Below are 24,479 nucleotides of genomic sequence, written 5' to 3' on the forward strand. Positions count from 1 at the left end.
ATCAGTCTGTACCACAAACGATGGCCTGGATACACTTCAGATAGACCAAGCAGTGAGAAAAACACCTCGTTACTGAGGACAGCAGTGTGACAGTAAAATGAATAAACATTAAAAATGTAACAAGTCATTATTTATCAAAAAAGGGCAAAATAACACATTGATGATATAAAAAAAGCTAAAAAGGAGACTTAGTATCAGATGGTAAACATGAACGCTCAGTGCTCAGCAACCATGTAAAGAAAAATGTCTCTTAGTATCAGAATCAAGTTTATTGTCAAGTTTACACAAAGGATTTTTCCTGGTGACTTAATGCAGGACAACAAAATAAACACACAAAAACAAAGTGTTATACACAACTACCACTAATTGAAAAATATACAAATATGCAAACAGGTATCCAAAATATGTACAAGAATAAAATATGCCAAAGTACAAGACTAAAATACCAATGTGCAAAGTATGATGTGTGCAGATGTATAAAATTTAAAAGTAAAAAGTGTAAAGTATAAAAAGGAAGTTAGGTAGTAGTTTGTGATGACAAACACACAACCTGACATGCATCTAAAAAGTTTCATGTGTTAACATTTTTGTAAAGATGCTTTTGATACAGAAACTAAATAACAACCAATAAATCAAGTTTTAAATACTTAAATGACAACAATACAAAATAAAAACATAAAAGCTCATATTGAGTTATTTTTCATGGCTGAAGTCAAGATCTCTCTGTAGACAAATAAAGTGTTACTCAAAGGGAGACATAAAGGAAATAAATGTTATTTTATCTTATTACAAGCAAATGCAAACCATATGACAAATATCAAATATATTTTGAGCTTGATTTAAAACTGTAAAAGTTTTAAAATACTTCTAAAATTTTCCAAGCTACAGACTGAGAGGCTTTCAAAAATTTATCAAATAAAAAAGCTGCTCTCATAAAAGCGATAAGCCACTGGAGGAGCCTCATATTGGCAGCTACCGCCCTACAAGCTGCTTCGGTATTTATTTCACAGTTATCATTCATTTCAGATGGCCGCACCCTTTTTTATATCTAATTGCACATTTTCTAAAAGACGTTGTAATAATCAGCAAAACAGTTTCAACTTGTGGGGATGTATTTGGGAACTTTTCACCGCATTACGAGGTCTTTCATCTCAAAACATAAAATGCATTCACTGCAAGCAACCTGCACAAAAAGCATCATCCTGTTTGTGCAGGAAACTGCTGATGTGAAGTCTCAATCGTGCAATAAGGGCCCATTTATATGAAGTTGTAGACAACATCTAACAAGGTAATATCTAAATGTTCAATAATTAAAATAAAACCAAAAAAGCCACTGAATTTTTTACAAAACTGGTGTTTGTTTTGATGATTTGCTCAGATTCAGCCATCAGTACAAACATATAAACATTGGAACTGTGTCAAATGATGCAAAACTGACCAAATCCGCACCTTTTTATTCTAATATTAACTGTAAATTCTGTTGCAAGCACTGATGGACCAAAATATATGATAGCTATCAGATGTTCAGACCTGACTTGCCATTAATTAATTAAAAAACATTCAGTATTTGTTTATGTTTAAGCGTTTTTAATGATCGGATTGATAAAATGCTAAGTTTTTCAGAGCTGGTGTGTAAATTATAGGCCAGCTGATGTAAATGCAAACAACTTTTCTTTGTTCCCCATTAGAAATATCTCTAATAAACTGTAAAAATCATTCAGAAGACCATTTCACTCATGCAAAAATATCCTGTTTTATTATTAAACATGGCTTCCATTAAAAGGTTTGATATAATGATAGCTTTTTGAAAGTTAAATAAATGATGAAAAAAATGATTTGAGGGCAGGGAGGGGCTACCTTTATCTCAAGAATTATAGAAAACGTCTGGAAATTTCTATCAAAGTGGGAGGAGTTTAGATTTGATGCTGGGTGTGGTGCAATTTGGCTCCATATAAAACAAAGGCAGTTTGTTCCTCACAAGAATTTTCATAGTTTTCAGTTGAGGAAACTTGGAGAAAAGGCAGACATGAGTCTCACTGGAAAGGACAAGACCGTGGTGAGGGCTTTCTGGGACAAAGCCGCACCCAAGGCTGCTGACATTGGGGGTGAAGCTCTGGGCAGGTGGGTTTAATGATTACTTATTTATACATAAAAATAATAATAATAATAACAATAATCCAACATATTTTATATCTACTGACTTCTCCCTATCTGTGCTTTCCAGGATGCTGATTGCTTACCCCCAAACCAAGACCTACTTCTCTCACTGGTCCGATCTGAGCCCTGACTCTGCGCAGGTGAAGAAGCATGGAGCCACCATCATGGGCGCTATTGGAGATGCCGTGGCCAAGATCGATGACCTGACTGGTGCCTTGTCCAAACTGAGCGAACTGCACGCCTTCAAGCTCCGAGTGGACCCTGCCAACTTCAGGGTAAGACAGACTAACCTTCATTTCATTAATGGGATTTAAAGTAAAAAACATTTCAAACTATACAGGCACGTTTATTTTCTGACTTGAGGCTAATTTTGGTTTGTCCCATGACAGATCCTCGCCCACAACCTGATCCTGGTGTTGGCCATGTACTTCCCTAATGATTTCACCCCTGAGGTCCATGTCTCTGTCGACAAGTTCCTGCAGAACCTTGCCCTGGGCCTGGCTGAGAGATACCGCTAAATAAACCCAGACATGAAGGAGGATCGACTGCATACCACTCTGCGTGTCATCCCAAATTCATTCCAACACCACCTTCAAACCGAAGGGTTTGGTGAATAAATCCAAATAAAATATTAAATGTCCAATAAATGTGAGTCTCTTTTTCTTTGCCTTCATCCTCTCATCAACATCACTTTCTGTTTAAAGCCTTTTTTGATAGTTTGATCAAGTTTTGCACAATATTTTAAAAAATATATGTTTACCGCTTGACTGGTTAAATTCCTCCACACCGAACAGAAACAAGTTTTAATTTTACAAAACAGGAGTTTAAAAGAATATAATGCACAAATAAAAGAGTGTAAATAAGCAAAACATTACAAGAAAAGAGCAATGCACTGAAAAAAGCAAAATGCGACAATCAGTTAAATAATAACCACAATAAAAAAAACAAATCTAAATACAATAAAACAATAAATGATCAATAAATTAATTTGACTATACTAATGTGTTCTGTGCTGACTTAACAACAAACCAGAGTTTGATTAGCAGCAATTTAGTTGCTGTAATGTCTTACATTGTTGCTTTAATACAACAAAACTTACAGAAAACCTCATTCTGTAACTAAAAGCTTAAGATTTTAAGCTAAAATATAACTCAAACAAATGTCATTTCTCCCAGTGTGACCACATCAGGTGTAAAATTAAATGGAAAGAGAACAAAAAACCTTGCTTTTCTTTTGGTTAGAGCAAGTAAAAAAAGAGACATGAAAACTTTATTTAAAACTGTAAATAAAACAAACAAACAAAAGGCTGCACTATATAAAAAACAAACAGTATAATTTGCATAGACAAACTAATGTACTGATTAGCAAAATAAGATAAATACGTTGTACAAGCATTCTGAAAAAAAAAGGTGAAGCTGCAGCCTATAAATGCCCCCCCCCACCACCACCACCACCACCACACACACACATCTTATTATTACTTTACTGAAATAAAAGAAATCTATTAGAATAAAGTAACAGGTTTTTTTCTGAATTAAGTTTCAAACGATTACTCATTCGTTAAAATGCAACAAAGGAATCATCAGATTCTGGAGACTGTGTGACCAAACATTTTTTTCCTTCATTGTGAGTAAATTTCACATCTGTCAGCCTTTTGTTTTCCTCTCAGTTTCAGCAGTAAAAAAATAAAATTTCTATCATGTTTTCAGCTAAAACAAATCAGCCCCTGATAAAATGGAATAACTAACAGAGTAAAATAAATGTTTTTTCATTACAACTTCATTTTTCATCTCAGATCATTGAGGAGTTCCAGCTGTGGTGCATCTGAGCAGCAGCTCCTTATTTTTTGTCTTTAAAAGCAAATCTGAGTATATTGATGCCAAAAGGATCAAACATGAGGGAACATATACTTTGACAAATAAAAGATAATCATCTCAGAGTGCAGGCAGGCATGTAAGAGTTTTGAAGAACTGAACTGATGATCTGTTACTGAATGATGTTTATGAGGAATTGACTGAAATAAAAGTTGAGGTTTAGTGACGAGGTCTTGGTGCTGGTTCAGTTTAAACCTGTGTTTAAAACAGCAGCAAATTGTTGTGCGATGATCAGTTTCAGGCGTGTGAGCGCCCTCTACAGCATTTATTAACTCTTTAGCTTTAAAGCTCATTTTATTTGACTGTCCAAAGCAAAATAAAACATTAATATTGAAATTTAAACAGTTTGAAATGTTTTTAAATGCATGCTATTTATTCTCCAGGTTGTGCGCTCTGGATAAAAAAAAAAATATATAGCAAAAGTTTTTAAAAAATTGTTTTGGCCACTAAATGTTCTTTCTAAGTGAATTTGTCCTTTCAGAGTAAAGAGATGGTAACTCTACAAGTGTGAAGGGATAAGTAGTTTTAGCTGTTTTTGTTTCTAGATGTTTTTGCAACAAGACGCTCCTCAATGGTCCAACAACTCCCAAAAACAAAGCCACAGAGAAATGTTTCTTTGGTATCACAGGTTTTCTTTCCTTTACTGAGGTTATGAGGTTTGTTATCGCCATCCAACAATAAGTGCGTGTGTTCATATAGCTGCCTGATGTCAAAACATTTCATGACTCACTGGAAGAATTTAGGATATAATTAATATTTGTACCACTGTAAGTGATCAACTTTTAGAGCCAACCCAATTCAAGATGGCTGCACGCCAACAATTCAGCGCTTTATTATAACCTCAGCATCAATATCTTATACTCCACAGATTTGGATCCTGTCCTTTTGTTGCTGTTTAAAACTGCACCAAAACACAGAAAGAAAACTAAGGAAACAACTTGTTGGAAACGCTCATATTTTATTAACTCATTGCCTCCTCATAAAACAGAGCATCGTGAGTGTCCACAGCTGAAGCTCTCTAGTAGTACTGCTTTCTCAGGGAGGACACGACCACCGCCAGGAACTTCTCCAAAGCTGCATGGACCTCAGCAGTGAAGGCCTTTCCCATCTGGCCAGCAACAACAATGGTCACACAGTCGGCCAGGAGCTGCAAGACAACAAGATATTGTCTTCATGGTCAGGAAGCAGCAACAACACTGTCAGAAGCTCTGGTTTTCATACGTGGAGCTCAGCTTTACCTTGAAATTATCAGGGTCTACTTGCAGCTTCTCGGAGTGCAGCACACTCAGGTCTTTGAATGCGTTCTTGATGTCATCCAGGTTCTTCATAGCTTTTTCCAGACCGCCCATGACAACTTTTCCGTGAGCCGCCACTTTGGGGTTCGATGCTATTGCATCAGCGCTGGAGAGGTTTCCAAATTTACTAAAATACCTCTGAGTCCAGGGGTAGACGGTCAGACACCTGAGGAAACACAACAAAATAAACATCACTCGCAGGAACACACACAGCTTCACATTTGTGACGTAGAACAACAACAAAAAAGATATTCTAACCTGGAAAGAGCTGCAGCACCCACAGCCCCAGAGTCAATCTTGGAGAAGATGTCCTGGATGGTGGCGCGCTCAAAGTCGGACCATTTGACCATTTTGCCTAATTGTAGATTTGCTCCACTCGTGTGGTCAGCAGGAGCAGAAGGTCCATCTTATAAACCAACAGCTCTGCTCCTCCCAGGGTTATCAGATGGGTGGAGAGGGCCTTTATCAGTGTCATAAATGAGAAAATCAGATAAGAAAAGCCCATGTCCACTGCTCAAACCGTCGATGGAGCAAAAGAAAAAGTCGTTGCGTGTTGAAAATGTTTTCAGTTAGAATAACAAGAAGGATTAAATAAGATTTGGGCTTCTAACACTAAAACCAAATGGTTTCTTTTTGTTGGCAGAATACCTCATTTAATATATTTGAAATACTTGTACTGAATTACAACTTCTTATTAAAATCATAAAGTTGCTTTTAAATGAAAAATACAAATATTTTAATCTGAAATTTGTGGGCAATCAATGCAACATATAATATTTTTTTAGAATTTATTAAGATAAAAACTAAATATATTACAATACAATAGTTTTGTTGATTTGAATATAAAAGTAGACATATGTAATTTATTCACACAGAGCCACAGTTTGGATTATAAGATAAATGTTCTCAAGAGATGTATTAATGTATTGTTTCTATGTAGAGACAAACTTTATTCCTTTTTAAATTCCTTTTTTAAAATTGGGGGTTTGAATTTATATTTTTTCTTCAAATTACTTAAAAAGATCCATTTAAATTATATAAATGTGAATTTAGTTTTAAAAATAATAATTTATACTTTGTCTGTGAAATTACTTTGTTTCATTTAAAGGAAATACATATTTTGAAATTATTAAGAAGAAACAATATTAATAGGAATAAATAAAAATTATGTTTTTCCTACAAATTCTCACTTTTTTTTTTCATTTATATTTATTTATTTTTTGGTGTTTAAATTACAGAACACAATCCCAACTGGACTTTCACTCTGTCTGGGAATCGTTAGAATTTGGTTGAATCTGATTAAATTAGAATTATGTCAAAATTATGTGTTTAAAGGGAAATCTTCTGGTAGGTTCTTTGTGTAGTTTTAAGTTTTTTTGTGTGCATTCGTTCAGGGGATCTTCAGCACGACCGTTATTTGAGTTTTATCTCATGAGATCAGTGGAAACACCTCCGAGCGCAGAGACCTGTGACGTGGACCCGGGTGTGTCCGGGTCCTGTTTCATCCATAAAACCCCCTAACAGTTGTGCTGAATTCAAACTAGAGAAAAAAAAACAACCCAGCAAGCGAGATGAGTCTGACAGCTAAAGACAAGGACACAGTCAGGGCCTTCTGGGCCAAAGTGTCCGGCAAAGCAGAGGACATCGGTTCAGATGCTCTGTCCAGGTAAATAAAGATTTAAAGTCACACACAGACTCCCATGCTTTAATTATTGAAACAGATTTCATATGTATTTGCTGTTTTCCTCAGGATGCTGTTGGTGTACCCACAAACCAAGACCTACTTCTCCCACTGGAAGGACCTGAGCCCCGGCTCTGCCCCGGTGAAGAAGCACGGAAAGACCGTGATGTCTGGAGTTGGTGACGCTGTGAGCAAAATCGATGACCTGACATCAGGTCTCCTCAGCCTCAGTGAGCTGCACGCCTTCACCCTGAGAGTGGATCCTGCCAACTTCAAGGTACTTAAAGAGAATAACACCTGACAGTTTAAATTCAGGCCACTTAAACTGAACCAAACGACATCCATACGTTTATTTGTGATATTTAAGTGTTTCATTTCTTCCCAGATTATCTCCCACAACATCCTTGTGGTTTTCGCCATTATGTTTCCCAAAGACTTCACCCCTGAGGTCCACGTGTCCATGGACAAGTTCCTGTCAGCTCTGGCTCTGGCTCTGGCTGAGAAATACAGATGAACTACAAACAGGAGGTCTGACAGCATCAAGGCCTCAATCTGCATTTAACTTCATTTAATAAAGGAATAAATGCAGGAGGTTTTACTCTGTGTCATTTTTTTAACACATTTGTAGCTTCAACTGGCTTACAGTTATGCCAACAGTCCATCTGTGGTAACATTTATAGCCAAAAGTAAAGCATCATAAACTTCAAAAATCTACAGTGAATATTCCTAAAAGGCATCTTGTAGCATTTTTGGTACAACATGTAGGGAATAAATAAATAAACTAAAATTTTAGAAGCTCATACCTTTCAGTCATGATTACCTGGACAGAGCATTTGTGGCAGTTTGACACTTTAAGGTCCTGACTGTCTCCTTGTCCTTAGCTGTCAGTCACAAAAGGACGAGTTTTATTGATGACATGGACACGTCTGGCTCCTCTTTCAAGATATCTGTGTTTAATTTGTCCTAAATGAGGTAAAGATAAATGAACAGCTTTTTATCAGGGTGGCTCCAAATACTGCCTTTGGTGCAAAATTTTCTAACTTGTTTTATTTATTCAACTTTATTTAAGCTTGGAAAGATGGATAGTGTCATAAATAATTAGCCTGTTAATGTTGGACATGTTTAGAAACAGCAAAATGAACAAGTAAATAAAAAAACTGAAAACCAAAACTTCTCCTGCAGTTTTCTTTCAATAATCTTTGATTTATCTACATCCTTTATTAAGCTCTTCTCTTTTAATAGGAATTAATGCCTAACAACATTGTGCACTTGTTTGTTTTTTTGTTTGTTGCATCTTTTAAAAATAAAACTTGTTTTCTAGCCAATGTTCCTGCCTTTTTATGATCCTACAAGGCTTATCTCAAACTGACACTTCTAACTTGACTCCACCTGCATTATTTTCAGATTCAAACAGCAGTGCAAAAATATAAATAATTAAAAAATTTAAAAAACTAAAGCTGAAAATGTTCCACAGAAATAAAATGACTCAAAATTAAGACAAAAAAAGGGAACTACTTTGCCTTACACTTATAGGGGTGAGGGTGAAGGTGGTGGTGGTGGTGGTGGTNGGGGGGGGGGTTATACATGAGACGGGACATGAGCACAGCAGACACACATCTGGGATATATGAGTTTGGATGAGCCCTAAGTGAGATAAACGTATTTGAAAGGATGGTTCTGAAGACAAGCACAACAAATAGGGCATTTAATCATCATGTCATTTCCTAACATCTCTAAAAATCATTTTATTTTTTAAACTAAGCAGTTGGGCTAATAGGGCTAATTTGTCGGTTAACTGAGTGTTTCTGACTTATTGCCATTTTCAAAAGAGTTGAAAATCAAATGTAGTCTCCTAAGGAAAGGCTTAACACTCCACTCATATTCAAATAAATACACAGAAAATAAAGCTTGAATAGATGATATCAGTCCTGGCAACGCTTCATTAAAGTTAAATCTTTATTGACAGTTCAGAGAACCTGATTTCAAATCTGTAATAATTCAAGTTTGGTTATCAGTGGATGTTTGATGCACTGAAAGCAGCTGCTGCCGCGTGTGTTTCTGGTCTTATCAGAACCTCAGAGAGGAGACAGATAATGTTTTACTGAAGCCTCACTGACAGCAGCACAAGCGGTAAAAGTTTCCCTTCCTTTCTGTTTTAATCATTTCAAAATATGCGTCAGGAGCGGCTGAATTTTTATTTATTTCTTTTAGACTTCAACCTTGATGAAAAGCACAGATTTAATGGTGAGAATACCCTGCTGCTCCCCAGAGATAATTATTTTATTTTTAAAATATTTATGATTGGATATTATTATCTTCATCCAGGGCTTAGGATTCATGCATAAACAGAATATATATATATTTATATAGCTTTTGAGTTTGATTTATTTTTAAGTACTGATATCCTGTTACTTTTGCAGCAAATTATCTTCTGCTAAAAAAAGGCAGAGAAGGTGTAAAATAAACAGTACAAATATCTGCAAAGTTCAGCATGCAGAAAACCCAGGAGGAATGAGGAAGATGACGATGAGTGGCGCTCCAGTGGTCTGAAGCGCCCTCTTGTGGTCAGACAAAGATAAATATATATATATATATATATATATATATATATATATATATATATATATATATATATATATATATATAAATCTTTATATATCCTTTATATTTTGTATTATATTTAATTATTTTCAGTGTCACTGGTGCAGTTTTTACGTTTTGAATTAAACGTGTTTATTCATGAAAAAACTTTGGTCAGTATTTAAAAATACATCAAGCAATTCAAATAGAAACAAAACAATGCTTCTCATTATCATCAAAGCTTACAAATCTGAATAATCACAACTAAGTCTAGATTTGTCATTCTTAAAATGAAATTGCAGCTTGACTTGTTTTCTTCCACTCGGGATTTTTCTTTATTTAATTAAAGATATAAAAGGTGATCATTTATAACCCTGCGCACATAGTCAGAAACAAAGTATTGCTTGTTATAGCAGCCATATTTGTTTTTAATAGTGTTGTTGTCGTTGTTTTGTCTTATGTCTCTGTTTCTAGCTTTTAGATCCATTTAGAACGAATAGAGGAAACTGGGCTTTGTACAGTTTGAGTTTGTACAGCAATTTATTTCTCTATGTGGCACATTTTGCAATTTAAGATATCCAGATTACTTACATTAAATTGTTTCTCAGTAAACTGTAGAACCCAATTTAACCACTAGGGGGCATAAAGGGCTCATATTTCAAATTAGGAAGAATGTAAAGGAATTAAAACCTCTTCTCATGTGGAAAATGTTTTATTCTCATTTTACAGAATGCTGCAGACTTACATAGGATTGAAGGGACCCTTAAATCACACCTTGCAGGAATGTGCCATTCAGGAAGGTGACACGCACATATAAAGTTTAAACAGTGACTTTTTTTCTTTTTATTCGGACTTTTTTCATCCTGCACGCTGGGTTTGGTTTTATTTGTACTGGTTGTTCATGGCTTCGACCACAGCAGACAGAAACTTCTGCCACGTTGCTTGTACCTGAGGGTTCAGCGCAGCCTTGAGTTTGCAGGCGATGGTGATGGTGATGCAGTCTGCCAGCAGCTGCGGGGAGGAACAACAAAGCCAGCATCATGATTCTTGCACAAACTCACAATGCATCATTGAAATATTTGTCGCGTGAATCTGTGTGTTTTACTCTGAAGTTGTCAGGATCCACTTTGAGTTTTTCATAGTGCAGCCTGCTGAGAGCAGCGTATGTCTCTGTAATGTTGTCCAGGTTCTTCACAGCTCTGTCCAGAGCTCTCAGCACAACCTTCCCATGGGTGGCCACTTTGGCGTTAGTTAAAATCGCACTGGTGGTGAAAATATCCCCAAAAGTGCCGAAATATCTCTCTGTCCAGGGGTAAACAATCAGAGCTCTGTAAAGGGGAGAAATGTGGAGCTGGTTATGCCACATGAGGGATATGAAAAGGCTCTACTTAATAAAGAATTACAACATTTTGGACAATAAAAAGCAGAAAAAGTAAAAGAAAGCATACCTTTAACCAATTATTGTAAGCACCAAAGAAATTTACACAATTTCCAAACTATGCTCCAGATCATTCATCAGCTTTAAAACAGACAGCTGGAGCTGAAATGTCCCACAATAACTGACCCAAACGAGTTAAATAACAAAACTACTTCACGTTAGTTGGTCCCACTTTACAACAGAAGGACCATCATAAATGGTTTATTAGAGTTTTATTACTCATGAGTTTGTAAACCCTTTATAAAGCATTAATCAGAATTTTATAAAACATCTTCTGACATTGAATTATCTGTGAACCTGCAGTGTGAACGCTGAGTGCTGAATGACTTTGCTGAAAACTAACATTATTTCCTGGTCTGTTCTTTTCCTTGCAACTAAAAAACAAAATCATACAGAGCTTACAAAACAGAAAATAAACACAAACCAATGTTAAAAATGTTTTATTTTCATTAATCAAACTGTAAGTTAAACCCCAAACCACCCTTTAAAACTAACAGTCAGGTTCTACCTCGCTATAAGCTGTGGCCCGGTCTCATCGATATCAACTTTCTCCCAAACTGATCTGATGGTCTGGCGCTCCTCTTCAGTCCATTTCACCATGACGACATGTAATCAATGAGCAGTCTGATTGATAAGAGGCTCCCTCCTCACAGGAGTGATGCAGTAAAATGTCTTCAAATATTAAAAAAGTTCTCCTGCTTGCTTTTTTTTTTTTTTAGCTGTTGCAGCTGCTGAGTTCTGATTAAAGCATTAACGTTCATTATCTGAATATTCAGGCTCACCCCGCCCAAATAAATGAGACTTGTCTCCATCAAGTATTTGGTAAAACGTTTAGCGCATTTTCATTCACCGGTTTTTGCTATTTATTAAGTTTTTGTTAAAAATAAACTTGACTGATTGTGCAAAAAAACTTAATTTTGATCAAGAAATAAAGTAAATATATAGTTTTAAAACTGGTTATTGTCTCGTTTCGCTTAGATGCCAGGTTTTAGACTTTTGAAAGTAAAGATTAGGGCTGTGTATTTTTTAGGGCTTTCATTTTTCTGAGGGGAAATTAATTCTCCCGTTAATCTTAAACACTGAGATAATGACACAGTGATAGCCGTGCATACATGTTTTTTTTTTCTTTTTACTGGTGTTTTGGATAAAAACAAAGTACATTTTCCAGGCTGATAAATGCAAACAACTCTTCATGTTTTGGGTTGCCCAGTATGACCAATAAACAGACAATATTTTAATCTAAAAGAACAAAATCAACCTGATTATGATGAAACCAGAGAGTTTCTTTGGGGGAAAAAGTGCACTTGAAATGTTGGCTAAACCACATACACTTGGAGCTTTTTGTTTGATTTTGCTAAGTCCACACAAAAACAAAATACAGTAAATAAAAGATTTTTCAAATGGTGTTTTATTTGCTCAACTATGATCAATTATTATCCATGAGTAGTTCCATATATTTCCAGAGTTCAACCATAAATATAAGATGCATTTTTGCTTCAGTTATAAGATACAGTTGTGAACATTGTGCAGCTGATTGAGTGTGCATTACAAAACTTTTTTTTTTTTAAATGACAGCTGGACATGTTTTAATTCAAATTATTTAAATAATTTGGCATTGCTCATCTAATTGGTCAGACATATCCAACACATTTTATATAAATATAGTATATCATGTCATTTATGTTGTAAATTATGTTGATTATGAGTAATTATATTTCATTATGCTTGTTGAGCCTTGCATAACACAAAGATGCAATATGACTGGACAGCGCCTACTTCCACAGACAGTTTTGGAGTAAAGAAGTAGGCAGAGTCATGTGTATAATTTGAGGTTTTTATTATTGATGTTTAGGCAGCATTTGAACAGGAAGTGACTCGTGTGGCTGCTGCAGGGGAGCTGAAACTCCAGATCCTCAGTGGTACTGTCTGCCCAGGGCGGAGGCGACCACAGCCAGGAACTTCTGCCAGGCCTCCTGAGCTGCAGGGGTGAAGACGCTGGGGCCGAACTTGGCGGCCACACACACGCTGATGCATTCGGCCAGAAGCTGCAATGATTAAAAAACCTAAAATGAGTCAGGCCTTCTTTAATGAAACGATCCGAGTGCGTCCCGCTGCGGGAGATGACCTACCCTGAAGTTGTCGGGGTCCACATGGAGCTTCTCGGAGTGCATAATACTCAGGTTGGCGTAGGCGTTCTTGATGTTGTCCATGTTCTTCACAGCGGTTTCCAGTCCACCCATCACGGTCTTTCCGTGGTTGGCCACCTTAGCGTTTCCACAAATGGCGGCATAGGTGGAGAGGTCTCCGAAACCTCCGAAGTATCTCTGGGTCCAGGGATACACAATCAGAAGCCTGGGGGGGACACACATAATAATAATAGCATTTACCCTAAATAGCACCAAACTAATAATCAGCTCCCAAGCTGAAGTGCTGAAGCGCGGACGGGTTACCTGATCAGGGCCTGAGGTCCGATCTCTCCCACATCAATCTTTCCCCACAGGCCGGTGATGGTGCTGCGCTCGGCATCTGTCCACTCAACCATGGTGACGGTGTGAAAGTCTCCTCTGACTTCTCTCAAACAAATTCACTGATCAAAGATCTGAGTGTGAGACGCCTTGATGAAGCCGGTATTTATTGATTACCGCGCGCTCCGTCCCGCAGACGAGGAGGCATCTGATTGGATGATGCGCATTTGCCAAAAAGTGACGTCCGCTGCGGGTCTGCAGCTTGGCACCGATTCTGGCCAATAAACTGTGTTATCTTTATCTAACAGCAGGTTCTTCTTCTCTGTGTTTTTTCACTTTTACTTAATAATTTTATGTTGTTTTCTTGGGGCTCTTTTTACTCAATTTAAGTCTTGTATTAATTTTATTCTTTTATGTCTTTGACTGTTGTTACATCCTATTCCGTTCTGTAAAGCATTTTCATCCTTTGTTTGTTTAAAGTGCTTAATAAATAAAGCTGGTATGGTATGATTTTTTGCCCTTAGTTTGTTTTGAGATTAAATCTTTCAGACAAGTGATGGGTTTGAAAGGTGTTTGATGGGTCCTTCATGTGTATTTTATAACTCAGTCCGGACTTTCTGACTATTAATTGCTTCGAAAATAAATGATTTTTATAGTTATGCTCTTGCATTAAGCAACACAATGTTTGTTGTTGTATAATCAAAGAAAAGGATGACAAATAAATATCTTTTGACTTGTATATGCATATTTTTAAAAAGAAAATGTGGACATTTTTGTGCTGTTCAGCTGAGGTTTAAAAATCCTAGTTTAGTTTATGTTAGCTTATTATCAGTTTATTATAACTTAGTATCTTAGTATCTATCTTATATCTTCCTCAGTTTATCTTTAGTATGAATTAGTATGAATTGTGTTCCTAGCTTAGTTTTTCATCTGTTTAATCATTTATTTCATTTAGATTATCTTAGCTCATGTTTTAGATAAGTTTAGTTTAGCTTTTTATATTATTGTGTGTTTTTATGTTACTTTGCTCTGTAATTTTTTTGGTTTTCATGCTGTAAAGCACTTTAAATCGCCTTGTTGCTGAAAAGTGCTATATAAATAAATTGGACTTGACTTGACTTGGTGGGTTTATTATTTAAACTACAAAAATGATGAATAATGTAGAAAAAAATGAAAACATGTTGTTGACCAATTTTCAAAAGCTTCATACAGCATTTTCTGCAGCTAAATGTCATGCGTAAGAATTACGTGATATCTGAGGAGTGGCAACTTTTATCAAGCTAAATTGGCAAAGAGTTTTGGCAGTTCTGTTATCAGTGGTTCAGCATGGGTTTGATACTAAGGCGTGGCACAGCTTGGTTTGATATAAAGACAGCGAGACAAACACACCTAAGCAGCATTTTTAACTAACATTTTCTTCCACTTGCTTGCTGACATCTTAGAGGCAGTCATGAGTCTCTCTGACAAAGATAAGTCCCTGGTGAAGGGCATCTGGGCCAAGGCTGAGGGCAAGGCCGCAGAGCTGGGAGCAGAGGCCGTCGCCAGGTAAGCAGAAGGCTGAGCACACCAATCTAAATGTGTTCTTTGTGCTTGCTTTCATTTTTTTTTTATCATCTCTCTCGTGTAGGATGCTGGTTGCCTACCCGCAGACCAAGACTTACTTCTCTCAGTGGGGAGATCTGAGCCCCGGGTCTGCTAAAGTGAAGAAGCATGGTGCTACCGTGATGACAGCCCTGGGACAAGTTGTCAAAAATATTGATAACATTACTGGCTTCTTGAGCAGCCTCAGTGAGCTGCACGCCTTTAAGCTCCGTGTGGATCCTGCCAACTTCAAGGTACTGGAACTTTTCTGACAAATAGAAGTTAGTCATTTATGGATGTTTGTTTCTTATTTACATGGGAGTTTAGGCTATCGTAAGGCAATAAAAAGGTGTTTAATGACCTGTCTGATTTTACAGATCCTGGGCCACAACATCATCCTGGTCTTCGCCATGTACTTCCCTGCAGAATTCACCCCAGAGGTCCATGTGGCTGTGGACAAGTTCCTGCAGAATGTGGCCCTGGGACTGTCTGAGAAGTACCGTTAAACCCCAACCAGCCCAGAAAACCTGACTGAGAATCAGAAGCATCCCACCAACAACAACCTTTCAAATATGAGGAAGCTTGTTCAATAAAAAAAAACATATATCCAAGTGTCTATTCTTTTGTTTCCTTTGTCATCAAAGAAGAAAAAGATGGTTTAGGGCTCAGAATGCCATCTCTTTATATGAACAGTGATGTTAGAAGGCTTTAAGAGGGTTTACAGAAGGAAAAATGTAAAATATCACTCCAAAAATTAAAAGATTTGACATAAAAGTGTTCCTCAAGCAAAGCTATTATTTTAACATTTCATAGTGTTTTATAAACTGAAACACAAGTTTTCCACATTTTTCCAATAACAGTATAAAAATATGAATGAGCTACAAAAATCAGCCATAATTTACAGCTAAGTTACTTCTCCTCTTCATTCAACTTTTGTAAATTTCCACAGAATTTAAAATCAGATAACTGTAGGAATGTTTTATGATCTAAAATTGCTTATTGCTTGCTTTTTCAAAAGGCAGCTTTGACACTTTGAATGCATCTTCTTTGGGAGCTCCTTCTGACAGACACGTTTATTTTAATCATTTAAGAAGGGTCATCAGAACCCAATCATTCTGGATACATATTATACTCTAGTTACATTTAACAGTCAAATTTTATGTTAGCTTGTTTGTTTGTTGAAGCCACTTCTATTTATATTATTGTGTAAATGATGATTGTATGTTGAAATGTTTATTTTTTCTCTCAGGATGAAACTTTAAGCTTTTACATAAAATATTTTCATGACTTGTCTTTATTTCATTTATTTATTTATTTTGCAAACTCTTTTCATCCATCCTTAGCTTGCAGTGAAAAACATTTTCACAGAATGATGCTGCCACCACCATGCCTGACTGTTGGGAAATCCTGACAGAGTTATAGTAGCATGTTATCATGTATCTTTTGGGAAACTCAGTTTAAATTGCAGCATCGTCCTCAAAAAGTTGGCTAAGACACACGTTAACCATCCACCATAACCATGAGGTCCCATTTGTCCTCATAATTATGTTCAGGGAAATTTGTGGCTCCAGCTAGAATCCAAACACCACTGACGCACCCAGAGCTTAACAGATGTGCTAAATGCACTTGCAAATTAAATTGATCAGTCTTTTCTTTTTAAAGAATGAACCAAATATTCTTCGAACAAAAGATTTTACTTGATGTAAACAAAGCATTTTTACATGATAAATGGAGCTACTTTAGGCCAAACCGTGACTGTTTGGTACTTTGAAATTTGGACTGAATTTGTGTTCATGGCATGGAAAACAAGAATAGTTATAATAAAATTTTATGAAATAAAATAAACAGAATCAACAACAGAGCTGTGGAATAGATGTTATAAGGTGAAATTAAGATTCTGCTCTGGAAACCCACATGAAAGTTTAGATTTGGGTTTTGTTTTTGTGTTTTAACCTACCACTATCATAAATTACCTTTAAAACATAAGAAAGAAAATAATGATAAAATGTTGCATTTTAGGGATCATATAAACATCTACAGGCCCCCTAAAAACTGTATGAAGATGACTGGAGAAACACAACCAAAACATACCGTAATGTGATGATCGGTTCACAGAGATCCTGCAGTCTACAGAGCCCAGAGGGTCCGCTGATGAAGTCCAGGTGCCCCAGGACCCCTGCAGATGGTCTTTGTGACCCGACTCTGGCAGCAAAAGGTGGACCTGTTCAATGACAAACGGTGGTCATAATGTTATGGCTGATCTGCGTATTTAGTCACTTTATCCGCCAAATAAAAAGTAGAAACAGTGTCACTGGCTGCTGCCCCCTTTTTGTTTTTATTTTAGCATATTTTTGTACGTCTCAACAAAAATTAGCATGGTGTTGCAGCGCCCCCTGCTGATGAGTTACTTTAATGCTGGGTTATTGAATTTTAAAGTGCTGTAAAACTACTGGCCTTTGACAGTAAACTAAAACTAGCAAATCTTGTCTTTAACCTTTTATACAAACGCGTTTAGGAAAAAAAAAAAAAAAAAGACCATTTCTGTCAGGACCGCGGAGCTCTCCAAGGTGCTGGATGACATTGCCTCAACAATCAGTAGAGGAAACCAAACAGAGGGTCAGCACCTCGGAGAGTGACAGTGCACCATACCCACAAAGACTAATTTAAATAAAACTGAAAGAAAAGAATGTATTATGGATACTTGGTACAAAGTAAGTGTTTTTGTTCTAATTTAAATGTTTGCATATTTCAGATCTTTGACCAGAATGCCTTTCTCAACAACGTTTATTCAATTATATTGCACTCTCTGCACCAGGAAACATGGGATAAACTTTTTTTTTTTTTAAGTTCTAAACTGAGAGTACATAACAATAATAATAACAATAATAACATAATTTCTGCTTTGAAGAAATAAAAGGGAGGAAGTGATATGAGTTTTTCCCCCTTTCTTAAATGAGACAACCCATAAAAAGGGGGATAAAATCAAAAGGAAACAAAAGTTTTGTTCTTTTGGTTTATTAATCAAACTCAGAGTCATCTCATGCATGTTCATCCCTCCTCCAGCTGCTCATCTGTATTTCTCAGACAGAGCCAGAGCCAGGGCTGACAGGAACTTGTCCATGGACACGTGGACCTCAGGGGTGAAGTCGCTGGGGTACTGGATGGCCAGAACTACAAGAATGTTGTGGGCGAGAATCTGGAAAAAACAGAACAAAAAAGAAGTCCCATTATTTCTTCCTCTGCTACATGTAAGAGTTGCACTTGAAATCTGTGATGAAACTGAGAAGACCCGAAGAAGAGTCAGAGCCACGCTGCTAAAACTCTCAGATTCTTTACCTTGAAGTTGGCAGGATCCACTCTCAGGGTGAAGGCATGCAGCTCACTGAGGTTGAAGAGACCCGCGGTCAGATTGTCGATTTTGCTCACAGCATCACCGACTCCAGACATTATGGTGGCTCCGTGCTTCGCCACCGGGGCAGAGCCGGGGCTCAGGTCCTTCCAGTGGGAGAAGTAGGTCTTGGTCTGAGGGTACACCACCAGCATCCTGCGTGGGAACAACAGAGGGAGGGAGTGAGCAAAATAAACCACTGAACTGTTCAAGGTTTGAGCTTTTAGTCATGTTTACCTGCCCAGCGCATCTTTGCCGATGTCCCCAGCCTTGGGAGAGATCTTGCCCCAGAAGGCTTTGACGGTGTCCTTGTCCTTAGCAGAGAGACTAGTCATCTTGTTAGTTTGGTACTGTGATCAGTAATGGCTGGAAGAGTTTTATGCCTGAGACAGAACACAGACACACCCAGAACCTCCCATAAGATAAGGGATGGCGTGATGAGAGGCGGTCCAAGTCCTGCAACATCTGGCTACAAGAGTTTGTGTGAAATTAAAAAAAAAAAAAAAAAGGAAATCGTTCCACAGAAGTTCTGAGACTTTTTACTTTTATCAGACCTATGAGGAAAAAATATAAACATTTAAATAACTTGAAATGATAAATATAGACCATTTTGTCCCATTTCTTTTTAAAAGTGTACGAAAAAGGTATCCGATAGGTCCGCAAGGTCACAATAAATAAAATATTATCTGTAAAGTTTATTCATCGAAATCCAAAAACTCAGACCAGAACCAAGCAGCTCTAACTGGACTTACAGGAAGAGAAGACAGTTTTAAACAAAGAGTGTTAAATAAATTGTTACATAAAAATTTCAAAGAAAAATCTTTATTCTGACTACTTTAACGTCTTTTCCTTTATCTATTTGTGTTGAGCATATCATACTGGCTGAAAGCTTAATAAATTAGATGATATGAATTTAAATTAAAAAACTAAATAAAATAAAGTTTAATTAAATTAAAATAATGCCATTTAAATTAAGAAGAGGAAAATCAATCAATTAAATGAATGCCAAAAAAAACTGAAATTAAGTCAAATTTAATCAAAATATTCAGATTAAATTAAACTAAAGAAAGCAAAATTAATTAGATTAAATCAATAAATAAGGAATGTTAAAATAAATCAAATGAAATAAGAAACACTGAATTCAGTTCAATTCAATTAAAACAAAAGTAAATGAAACCTTTGTTTAAATGAACTGAAACAGTAAAATGATCTGCTGAATTTTAAAATGTTTAGCCATTTGAAGATTGTCATTGAATCTTTGTCCCTTTTAAAATCTGTTTCTAGGGGTATCTGGTAAATTTTTCTTTCAAGAAAAATAAAAACTTGATTCAGAGCAAAACTGACAGAAACCAGAGTTAAAAGAATTAATAAATCTTTGTCTGGTGGCTTGAAACCTTTAGATTCAGTTGAACCTTTAATCTTTTAAATATGGGATCTTTCTGCTGTTAAATGATTCTTTAACCGTGGAGTCATCTCCTCTGTCTCTCCCATAACCGTCCTTCTCTTATCGAAAAACTTATCAGGTCATCTTCCTGTCCTCCCACCACCCACTGAGCTGCTGGCTCCTGGGAGGGGCGGGCTGAGGGAGGGAGGGGGGATGGCTGTGCTTTAAAAGTTCCCTTTCGTGCCGGAGTGACAGGCACAGCATCCTCTGAAAGAAAACCAACAAACGCAGAAATGGTTGAGTGGACGGACTTTGAGCGTGCCACCATCAAGGACATCTTCTCCAAGATCGACACTGGAGCAGTGGGCTCTGCAGCTCTCGCCAGGTGGGTCATCTGCTCCAATCTGAACTTCATCCAGGCAAATATTCCCTTCAAGGAATGCGCTTTGATGTCACTTTCTGTTTCCTCAGGTGTCTGATTGTCTACCCCTGGACTCAGAGGTATTTCGGGAGCTTTGGAAACCTCTACAATGCTGCTGCCATAACGTCCAACCCCAAAGTGGCAGCTCATGGAAAGGTGGTGATGGGCGGTCTGGAAAAAGCTGTGAAGAACATGGACGACATCAAGAATGCATTTAAAGACCTAAGCGTGCTGCACTCTGAGAAACTGCATGTGGACCCCGACAACTTCAGGGTAAGGATGATCAAACAACTCGTCTCCCAGGTTATCCCATGTTGTTCGTAGTTTTCATGCATGTTTGTTGTGTTGCAGCTGCTGGCCGACTGCCTGACCATCGTTGTAGCTGGTCAGCTGGGTAAAGGTTTTACAGGAGACGTCCAGGCAGCTTTCCAGAAGTTCCTGGCTGTTGTGGTCTCCTCCCTGGGAAGACAGTACCACTAGAGAGCATCTTTTAATGAAAAAATAAATCTTTAAGTACAGCATTCAAATGTGTTTGTCTGTTTACTGTTAAAACCGATGCGCAGGAAGTCTACTGCAAAAACAAAAACAAACTTAAAGCTGCTGCTCAGTTTATTCTTTTAGTTGTTTCTAAATATCATTAGAGACCTGCAGCCAAAGACCGCTACATCACATGTGACATGAGGGGGGTGACCCTAAAGCCAACTGGTAGACCTCTCAAACAATGTTAGATAGTCTAGGGTCTCCCTATACGAAAAAGAACCAAAGTACATTTGGCTTCAAATGACACAAGCAAAAATAGTGTACAAAATATGTTTCATTTATATTTTTCTGTTTCACAATATTAAAGAGTAGACAGTTTAATTTTAAAACCCAACAAGAAACAGCAACTGAAGGCAAAATTAGCTATAGTAATTTGGAACCTAAAACAAAAACCACTGTAACCCAATTAGTATCAACACAATAACCCAAAACAAAGTTGGTAAAGAAAACAAAATTAATCTCAAATTACATAAATCAAAATCCTACAGAGCTGTGTACTTAATTGGCTTGATGTAAAAAGATGCACTAAAAGGGGTAGTTATGATTTGCTATCAATACAACAGATTTTAAATGTTGGTGCTAAAGTGCTTGATTCTAAAGCTTAAAACCAACCTGACACACACTACAAGTCACCTAGCAGCAGATGGACACGAGCCAGCTACATGAGAGTGTACATGGACCCAAAAACTACTACTACTACAAAAAAAGGAAAAGGTGAGAGCATAATATAACAGCAGTAATCTGCTGTACACAAAATGACAATTAATAAAGTGCTTGCTGATAATAAAAACCAATACGAGGTGAAATAAAAGCATGTACCTTAACAATCAGTCAGTCCTACTAACAGTTTAATTCAAACAGCCACTGTGGAAATCTGCTACACACTGGCATACATCCTAAAAAGCAAATATAAATCTTAATCAGACCAACTTGACAGCAACCATGTACAGAGCAGAACTAGCATCAATCTGCTGTTCAAAAGACAAAATCTTACCTGTATTGGCACACCAACGGCCATAGGTGACTAATGAAAAACATTTACTTTTGTATTTACCAGTACAGATGTCCCCTTTATGGACCAGAGCCTCTTGCAACAACCTGATGAGCATGGAGCCAGCGCTCATCCAACAAAAGACACTCCCACACCTGCAGCAGCACATACAGCAACTGGACCAATAAGCCAACACCCCAGAAAATAAATTGCTTGGCATGCACACCTGGCACCCACATACTAATGAGCCAGGCAACAACGGCAAACCAAAAATGGAAGTGGGACATGGGTGCGTTCATGGTCTCAACATGCGTGGGAATCCACAACCACCCCTACATAAACACCATTTTAAAAACTGATAAACCACCCGGTTACACATGAACTAAAACCTTCAAAAAGTCTCATTTGATGGTTTTCTAAATCCTCCTTGTTGTCACAAAACAAATAAGTTTTAAGCAACACAAAAGGCAGCAGAGTGTATTAAAAACATCTGAAAGCAAAGACCTGACCTGCATATATGATGGTTTAACACAGCCGCCATCAAAGAGGAGCACTACAGAAAACTATTAATAATATCATCTGTTATTCTTACTAAAACCCAACACAAATGTTTCCTGTTTTACTGACAAGTTTGTAAAACAACATTTTAGAACAGAAAATAATAACCAAAAAAAACTTTTATTATTGCTCTCTAAAACAAGCTGGTTCAAATAATAACAACACTTATAATAACAAACTAAAGCAAACAGTAACAACTAAGTGCAAATTGGGACAGAGATAGTGCAATGATGACGATAATTTATATCTTTACCAGAGCACTTTGCAATAAAAACCAAAATGTTCAACTCAAAACAGTTAATGTGTGTGTAAACATCAGTGTAAATATTGTACATGTGTATGGGTCATTTAAATGTTTATTTAACTGCAAATATGTGTATTCCTTGAGGTGTTACTGAGGTTACATAACTAAAAAAGTATAAACAGTTATAATTATATTGTGTTATAATTGTAAGAACTTATAACAGGATAAAACAGAAACTAAACAGACAAAGAGTGGGATTAAAAAAGGTAAAGACTGTTATTTTTTCCATTTCTTTTGTTGTTCCATTTATTATAGGTAGAACAAACAAAGAAATATATAAATCTTAGCAACCAAGCAATTAACCAATCAATCAATCAGTGTAGGCCTATGTGTGACTTTCTTGGTATGTTAAAAATGTTTTTCTTTTTTGCTTTCTAACAAATAAGGGTTGAAAATCTGTCTTACTGCTTTGCTTCAACCAGTTGGCATTTATTAAGATAAAATGACCAACAAAAAACATAAGGGTGCAGAACTATTATTGTAATAAAACAAAGATACAAAGTTTGTACCAAGTAGTTCATGTGCAACACCATTCAAACTGCTCTGCTTTCATTGTCTATTATCAATTTAGAGGCAAAAACTGACCAAAAAACCCAAATAAATCAATAAATCAAACAGCAGACAAAGAAACTAAATAGGATTTTTTTTAACTAAATGAATCAATCTAATGGAAATTTAGAAGTAGCTGATTTTTGTTTTTTAAATTTAATTGGTTATGTTTTCTGACGTGTCATTAAACAGATAAAAACACTGAAAAACTTTTCTCAAGCAGCACAAAAACCATCATAAAATTAATTATTTAAAAACACAAGTCAGTTGTTTTTTTTACATTCAGGCTTTTATTGATCGTACGCAGAGTCATCTCATGCATGTTCATCCCTCCTCCAACTGCTCATCTGTATTTCTCAGACAGAGCCAGAGCCAGGGCTGACAGGAACTTGTCCATGGACACGTGGACCTCAGGGGTGAAGTCGCTGGGGTACTGGATGGCCAGAACTACAAGAATGTTGTGGGCGAGAATCTGGAAAAAACAGAACAAAAAAGAAGTCCCATTATTTCTTCCTCTGCTACATGTAAGAGTTGCACTTGAAATCTGTGATGAAACTGAGAAGACCCGAAGAAGAGTCAGAGCCACGCTGCTAAAACTCTCAGATTCTTTACCTTGAAGTTGGCAGGATCCACTCTCAGGGTGAAGGCATGCAGCTCACTGAGGTTGAAGAGACCCGCGGTCAGATTGTCGATTTTGCTCACAGCATCACCGACTCCAGACATTATGGTGGCTCCGTGCTTCGCCACCGGGGCAGAGCCGGGGCTCAGGTCCTTCCAGTGGGAGAAGTAGGTCTTGGTCTGAGGGTACACCACCAGCATCCTGCGTGGGAACAACAGAGGGAGGGAGTGAGCAAAATAAACCACTGAACTGTTCAAGGTTTGAGCTTTTAGTCATGTTTACCTGCCCAGCGCATCTTTGCCGATGTCCCCAGCCTTGGGAGAGATCTTGCCCCAGAAGGCTTTGACGGTGTCCTTGTCCTTAGCAGAGAGACTAGTCATCTTGTTAGTTTGGTACTGTGATCAGTGAGAAAGCAGAGGGTTTTATGCCTGGACAGAGCACTGACACACCCAGAACCTCCCATAAGATAACTGATGAGAGGAGGGTCCAACAGAGATAAACAAAATTTCCAAACAGTAAAACTCAGAAATATCAAACCAATAAGTCCCACCATCAAATTAAAAACGGACATCTACAGATGTTCTGAGTTAGACTGGATTAAATGTTGGTCTATTTGTGTTTTAAGTAACTGAACATCAGCTAAACGTGTTTGCTT

General features: G+C 37.1%; 9 protein-coding genes and 1 long non-coding RNA gene across 10 annotated transcripts; 4 read left to right on the forward strand and 6 right to left on the reverse strand.

Moving 5' to 3' along the window:
* Nucleotides 1-1,960: 1,960 nt before the first annotated feature.
* LOC108243712 (hemoglobin subunit alpha-A) lies at nt 1,961-2,804 on the forward strand. Its single transcript, XM_017429327.3, has 3 exons — nt 1,961-2,121; nt 2,225-2,432; nt 2,547-2,804. Exons 1-3 carry the CDS (start codon nt 2,027-2,029, stop codon nt 2,673-2,675), a joined length of 432 nt encoding a protein of 143 aa, XP_017284816.1. The 5' UTR covers nt 1,961-2,026; the 3' UTR covers nt 2,676-2,804.
* A 2,165-nt stretch (nt 2,805-4,969) lies between these two features.
* LOC108243710 (hemoglobin subunit beta) lies at nt 4,970-5,729 on the reverse strand. Its single transcript, XM_017429325.2, has 3 exons — nt 5,585-5,729; nt 5,270-5,492; nt 4,970-5,178 (listed from the first exon to the last, which is right to left on the reverse strand). The coding sequence occupies exons 1-3, from the start codon at nt 5,674-5,676 to the stop codon at nt 5,050-5,052; spliced, it is 444 nt and encodes a 147-aa protein (XP_017284814.1). The 5' UTR covers nt 5,677-5,729; the 3' UTR covers nt 4,970-5,049.
* Nucleotides 5,730-6,854: 1,125 nt separating this feature from the next.
* Nucleotides 6,855-7,598, forward strand: LOC108243714 (hemoglobin subunit alpha-1). The gene is made up of 3 exons (XM_017429329.3): nt 6,855-6,992; nt 7,077-7,284; nt 7,393-7,598. The coding sequence occupies exons 1-3, from the start codon at nt 6,898-6,900 to the stop codon at nt 7,519-7,521; spliced, it is 432 nt and encodes a 143-aa protein (XP_017284818.1). The 5' UTR covers nt 6,855-6,897; the 3' UTR covers nt 7,522-7,598.
* A 2,270-nt stretch (nt 7,599-9,868) lies between these two features.
* Nucleotides 9,869-11,729, reverse strand: LOC108243711 (hemoglobin cathodic subunit beta-like). The gene is made up of 3 exons (XM_017429326.3): nt 11,533-11,729; nt 10,692-10,914; nt 9,869-10,597 (listed from the first exon to the last, which is right to left on the reverse strand). The coding sequence occupies exons 1-3, from the start codon at nt 11,622-11,624 to the stop codon at nt 10,469-10,471; spliced, it is 444 nt and encodes a 147-aa protein (XP_017284815.1). The 5' UTR covers nt 11,625-11,729; the 3' UTR covers nt 9,869-10,468.
* A 1,115-nt stretch (nt 11,730-12,844) lies between these two features.
* Nucleotides 12,845-13,638, reverse strand: hbba1 (hemoglobin, beta adult 1). Its single transcript, XM_017429322.3, has 3 exons — nt 13,475-13,638; nt 13,154-13,376; nt 12,845-13,069 (listed from the first exon to the last, which is right to left on the reverse strand). Exons 1-3 carry the CDS (start codon nt 13,564-13,566, stop codon nt 12,938-12,940), a joined length of 447 nt encoding a protein of 148 aa, XP_017284811.1. The 5' UTR covers nt 13,567-13,638; the 3' UTR covers nt 12,845-12,937.
* Nucleotides 13,639-14,870: 1,232 nt separating this feature from the next.
* On the forward strand, nt 14,871-15,681 carry LOC108243713 (hemoglobin subunit alpha). Its single transcript, XM_017429328.3, has 3 exons — nt 14,871-15,034; nt 15,117-15,324; nt 15,448-15,681. Exons 1-3 carry the CDS (start codon nt 14,940-14,942, stop codon nt 15,574-15,576), a joined length of 432 nt encoding a protein of 143 aa, XP_017284817.1. The 5' UTR covers nt 14,871-14,939; the 3' UTR covers nt 15,577-15,681.
* A 2,388-nt stretch (nt 15,682-18,069) lies between these two features.
* Nucleotides 18,070-18,838, reverse strand: LOC108243683 (hemoglobin embryonic subunit alpha). The gene is made up of 3 exons (XM_017429296.3): nt 18,696-18,838; nt 18,407-18,614; nt 18,070-18,266 (listed from the first exon to the last, which is right to left on the reverse strand). Exons 1-3 carry the CDS (start codon nt 18,791-18,793, stop codon nt 18,138-18,140), a joined length of 435 nt encoding a protein of 144 aa, XP_017284785.1. The 5' UTR covers nt 18,794-18,838; the 3' UTR covers nt 18,070-18,137.
* A 1,277-nt stretch (nt 18,839-20,115) lies between these two features.
* Nucleotides 20,116-20,784, forward strand: LOC108243688 (hemoglobin subunit beta-like). The gene is made up of 3 exons (XM_017429300.3): nt 20,116-20,227; nt 20,314-20,536; nt 20,615-20,784. The coding sequence occupies exons 1-3, from the start codon at nt 20,136-20,138 to the stop codon at nt 20,741-20,743; spliced, it is 444 nt and encodes a 147-aa protein (XP_017284789.1). The 5' UTR covers nt 20,116-20,135; the 3' UTR covers nt 20,744-20,784.
* On the reverse strand, nt 20,524-22,836 carry LOC119617556. The gene is made up of 3 exons (XR_005233883.1): nt 21,798-22,836; nt 21,623-21,699; nt 20,524-20,722 (listed from the first exon to the last, which is right to left on the reverse strand). It is a non-coding gene; the product is annotated as an uncharacterized LOC119617556 (long non-coding RNA).
* Nucleotides 22,837-23,472: 636 nt separating this feature from the next.
* Nucleotides 23,473-24,267, reverse strand: LOC108243682 (hemoglobin embryonic subunit alpha). Its single transcript, XM_017429295.3, has 3 exons — nt 24,107-24,267; nt 23,818-24,025; nt 23,473-23,677 (listed from the first exon to the last, which is right to left on the reverse strand). The coding sequence occupies exons 1-3, from the start codon at nt 24,202-24,204 to the stop codon at nt 23,549-23,551; spliced, it is 435 nt and encodes a 144-aa protein (XP_017284784.1). The 5' UTR covers nt 24,205-24,267; the 3' UTR covers nt 23,473-23,548.
* Between the last annotated feature and the right edge of the window lie 212 nt (nt 24,268-24,479).

Source organism: Kryptolebias marmoratus, linkage group LG12 (assembly GCF_001649575.2).
Source record: "Kryptolebias marmoratus isolate JLee-2015 linkage group LG12, ASM164957v2, whole genome shotgun sequence".
Lineage (NCBI taxonomy): Eukaryota > Metazoa > Chordata > Actinopteri > Cyprinodontiformes > Rivulidae > Kryptolebias > Kryptolebias marmoratus.

Coding starts and splice junctions, on each gene's coding strand:
- LOC108243712 (XM_017429327.3), top strand. CDS start 2,027: ATGAGTCTCACTGGAAAGGACAAGACCGTGGTGAGGGCTTTCTGGGAC. Junction 2,122..2,224: donor GGGGGTGAAGCTCTGGGCAG/GTGGGTTTAATG, acceptor TGTGCTTTCCAG/GATGCTGATTGCTTACCCCC. Junction 2,433..2,546: donor TGGACCCTGCCAACTTCAGG/GTAAGACAGACT, acceptor GTCCCATGACAG/ATCCTCGCCCACAACCTGAT.
- LOC108243710 (XM_017429325.2), bottom strand. CDS start 5,676: ATGGTCAAATGGTCCGACTTTGAGCGCGCCACCATCCAGGACATCTTC. Junction 5,493..5,584: donor GGTGCTGCAGCTCTTTCCAG/GTTAGAATATCT, acceptor GTGTTTCCTCAG/GTGTCTGACCGTCTACCCCT. Junction 5,179..5,269: donor TAGACCCTGATAATTTCAAG/GTAAAGCTGAGC, acceptor GTTGTCTTGCAG/CTCCTGGCCGACTGTGTGAC.
- LOC108243714 (XM_017429329.3), top strand. CDS start 6,898: ATGAGTCTGACAGCTAAAGACAAGGACACAGTCAGGGCCTTCTGGGCC. Junction 6,993..7,076: donor GGTTCAGATGCTCTGTCCAG/GTAAATAAAGAT, acceptor TGTTTTCCTCAG/GATGCTGTTGGTGTACCCAC. Junction 7,285..7,392: donor TGGATCCTGCCAACTTCAAG/GTACTTAAAGAG, acceptor ATTTCTTCCCAG/ATTATCTCCCACAACATCCT.
- LOC108243711 (XM_017429326.3), bottom strand. CDS start 11,624: ATGGTGAAATGGACTGAAGAGGAGCGCCAGACCATCAGATCAGTTTGG. Junction 10,915..11,532: donor GGGCCACAGCTTATAGCGAG/GTAGAACCTGAC, acceptor TCCCCTTTACAG/AGCTCTGATTGTTTACCCCT. Junction 10,598..10,691: donor TGGATCCTGACAACTTCAGA/GTAAAACACACA, acceptor TCCTCCCCGCAG/CTGCTGGCAGACTGCATCAC.
- hbba1 (XM_017429322.3), bottom strand. CDS start 13,566: ATGGTTGAGTGGACAGATGCCGAGCGCAGCACCATCACCGGCCTGTGG. Junction 13,377..13,474: donor GGACCTCAGGCCCTGATCAG/GTAACCCGTCCG, acceptor TGTCCCCCCCAG/GCTTCTGATTGTGTATCCCT. Junction 13,070..13,153: donor TGGACCCCGACAACTTCAGG/GTAGGTCATCTC, acceptor TAATCATTGCAG/CTTCTGGCCGAATGCATCAG.
- LOC108243713 (XM_017429328.3), top strand. CDS start 14,940: ATGAGTCTCTCTGACAAAGATAAGTCCCTGGTGAAGGGCATCTGGGCC. Junction 15,035..15,116: donor GGAGCAGAGGCCGTCGCCAG/GTAAGCAGAAGG, acceptor TCTCTCGTGTAG/GATGCTGGTTGCCTACCCGC. Junction 15,325..15,447: donor TGGATCCTGCCAACTTCAAG/GTACTGGAACTT, acceptor CTGATTTTACAG/ATCCTGGGCCACAACATCAT.
- LOC108243683 (XM_017429296.3), bottom strand. CDS start 18,793: ATGACTAGTCTCTCTGCTAAGGACAAGGACACCGTCAAAGCCTTCTGG. Junction 18,615..18,695: donor GGCAAAGATGCGCTGGGCAG/GTAAACATGACT, acceptor GTTCCCACGCAG/GATGCTGGTGGTGTACCCTC. Junction 18,267..18,406: donor TGGATCCTGCCAACTTCAAG/GTAAAGAATCTG, acceptor TGTTTTTTCCAG/ATTCTCGCCCACAACATTCT.
- LOC108243688 (XM_017429300.3), top strand. CDS start 20,136: ATGGTTGAGTGGACGGACTTTGAGCGTGCCACCATCAAGGACATCTTC. Junction 20,228..20,313: donor GGCTCTGCAGCTCTCGCCAG/GTGGGTCATCTG, acceptor CTGTTTCCTCAG/GTGTCTGATTGTCTACCCCT. Junction 20,537..20,614: donor TGGACCCCGACAACTTCAGG/GTAAGGATGATC, acceptor GTTGTGTTGCAG/CTGCTGGCCGACTGCCTGAC.
- LOC108243682 (XM_017429295.3), bottom strand. CDS start 24,204: ATGACTAGTCTCTCTGCTAAGGACAAGGACACCGTCAAAGCCTTCTGG. Junction 24,026..24,106: donor GGCAAAGATGCGCTGGGCAG/GTAAACATGACT, acceptor GTTCCCACGCAG/GATGCTGGTGGTGTACCCTC. Junction 23,678..23,817: donor TGGATCCTGCCAACTTCAAG/GTAAAGAATCTG, acceptor TGTTTTTTCCAG/ATTCTCGCCCACAACATTCT.